The 2,360-nt window shown below is 45.7% G+C and overlaps 1 protein-coding gene across 1 annotated transcript in view; it reads right to left on the bottom strand.

Annotated features, from left to right (window-relative positions):
* Positions 1 to 2,360, bottom strand: part of LOC110163820 (cholesterol side-chain cleavage enzyme, mitochondrial) — a 14,865-nt gene extending 12,505 nt beyond the window's left edge. Inside the window, exons 1-2 of the mRNA XM_020928831.2 lie at positions 2,083 to 2,360; positions 1,224 to 1,379 (exon numbers count right to left, since the gene is read on the bottom strand). Of these exons, the coding sequence (XP_020784490.2) occupies positions 1,224 to 1,379; positions 2,083 to 2,360 (434 nt within the window). The remainder of the gene's footprint in view (positions 1 to 1,223; positions 1,380 to 2,082) is intronic.

Below are 2,360 nucleotides of genomic sequence, written 5' to 3' on the forward strand. Positions count from 1 at the left end.
CTGGTTTAGACCTGGTTTTTAGTCCTGGTTTAGTCCTGGTTTAGACCTGGTTTAGACCTGGTTTTAGTCCTGGTTTAGACCTGGTTTTAGACCTGGTTTAGTCCTGGTTTTAGTCCTGGTTTAGACCTGGTTTAGTCCTGTTTTTGGTTTAGTCCTGGTTTAGTCCTGGTTTAGTCCTGGTTTTCCTGGTTTAGTCCTGGTTTAGCCTGGTTTTAGACCTGGTTTAGACCTGGTTTAGACCTGGTTTAGTTTAGTCCTGGTTTTAGTCCTGGTTTAGACCTGGTTTAGTCCTGGTTTAGTCCTGGTTTAGTCCTGGTTTAGTCCTGGTTTAGTCCTGGTTTAGTCCTGGTTTAGTCCTGGTTTTACTGGTTTAGTCCTGGTTTAGTCCTGGTTTAGTCCTGGTTTAGTTTACCTGGTTTTAGTCCTGGTTTAGACCTGGTTTTAGTCCTGGTTTAGACCTGGTTTAGACCTGGTTTAGACCTGGTTTAGTCCTGGTTTAGTCCTGGTTTAGTCCTGGTTTAGTCCTGGTTTAGACCTGGTTTAGACCTGGTTTTAGTCCTGGTTTAGACCTGGTTTTAGTCCTGGTTTAGACCTGGTTTAGTCCTGGTTTAGACCTGGTTTTAGTCCTGGTTTAGACCTGGTTTAGACCTGGTTTAGACCTGGTTTAGACCTGGTTTAGTCCTGGTTTAGTCCTGGTTTAGACCTGGTTTAGTCCTGGTTTTAGTCCTGGTTTTAGACCTGGTTTAGTCCTGGTTTAGACCTGGTTTAGTCCTGGTTTAGACCTGGTTTAGTCCTGGTTTAGACCTGGTTTAGTCCTGGTTTAGACCTGGTTTTAGTCCTGGTTTAGACCTGGTTTAGTGTCCCACAATGAGTGGAATTACTGGAAAAAAAAGGGGGGATTTAGCCCGAAATGTGAAAACAGGAAAATCCCTCTGTGTAATCCATTTATTTCAACAAAGTAACTGTAATCCAATTACCACTCATTAAAACAGTAACTGTAACTGAATACAGTTACTCATCATTTGTACTCTGATTACTTAACTTCAGTAAATGTAATCTAATCTGTTACTCCCCAACACTGCGTATCAGCAACTTCTTAATGACATCAGCCCTAGAGGAGAGTGAATCAAACATGGACGACACTCAGACTGAACCCAGAAGTCGGACTAAGAGAAAAACCGGACAGCAGCTGCGTGTGAAGAGGACGTGACTGTACCACACACTTGAGCAGAACTCCGTATTTGCGGTTCCGGAAGTCTCTGTACGCCGTCCACGGCTCCACCTGCAGCCTCCTGGGGAAGTGTCCCTCGGCTTTGAACAGGACGGCGGCGTCTTCGGGGCTGATGATGTTCACGCTCTCGTAGTAACCGATCTTTTCTCTGACACATCAGAACAAAGGTTACCCCACGAACTGCACCACTCATTCACACACGACTCATTCACACACGACTCATTCACACACGACTCATTCACACACGACTAGAGATGTAACAATATCCAAATCTCAGGGTACGATATTTATTGCGATATTTTGAGGTTGATATAATTGTAGATGAGACACTTAAACAGCCTGACAAGATTTTGGTGTGAATTATTTCCGTCATAATCCCAAGAATTCAAGTCAAAAACATATTTCTTCATGTTGTCAGCGCTGAAATGAATCATGGGAAATGTAGTTCCCCATGTTTATTAGCTGTTGTTACTGTAAAACCTGCATTTAAGCAAAGAAACTTGTGATTAAATATATTGTGACAGCCCACAATATTACTGAGACTTTTGACGATGCGATATCACGATATTTCGGTTATTGTTACATCCCTGCACACGTCTCATTCACACACGGTTCATTCACACGCATCTCATTCACACTGTCCACTGTACGTCTCATTCACACTGTGGCCTTGGCACAGAAAGCCTGTAGTTTATAAAATAAACTGTAAATAGACAAAACAGAGCGTCAGCAGTTACACAAAGTCTGAGATAAACTGTGGATCCTCGTGTCTGTGAAGCACATCTACCTGTGGATCCTCGTACCTGTGGATCCTCGTACCTGTGGAGCTTCGTACCTGTGGAGCTTCGTACCTGTAAATGGGTCCAAACGTGTTGAAGTTTTGCACCATGATGCGATGGAGATTTCTGAATCCGTCTTGTTTCCAGAAGTTGTAGAGATTGGCGAGTCCGTTCTTCCAGTGCCCGGGGATCTCAGAGAAGGGCCTGACGATGCTGCCGCTCTCCGTGTACGGCTGTCGGACGGCGGGGACGCTGCTGCTGCTGCTGCGCCGGACGCCCGCGGGTGCCCCCTCCTCCGCCCGGGACGGACGCCTGGGCAGCGGGCAGCGGCAGACTCTCCAGCGGGACAT

The sequence above is a fragment of the Boleophthalmus pectinirostris genome, unplaced genomic scaffold, assembly GCF_026225935.1.
Source record: "Boleophthalmus pectinirostris isolate CB_2022bp ecotype Guang Dong unplaced genomic scaffold, ASM2622593v1 HiC_scaffold_2, whole genome shotgun sequence".
Taxonomy (NCBI): Eukaryota; Metazoa; Chordata; class Actinopteri; order Gobiiformes; family Gobiidae; genus Boleophthalmus; species Boleophthalmus pectinirostris.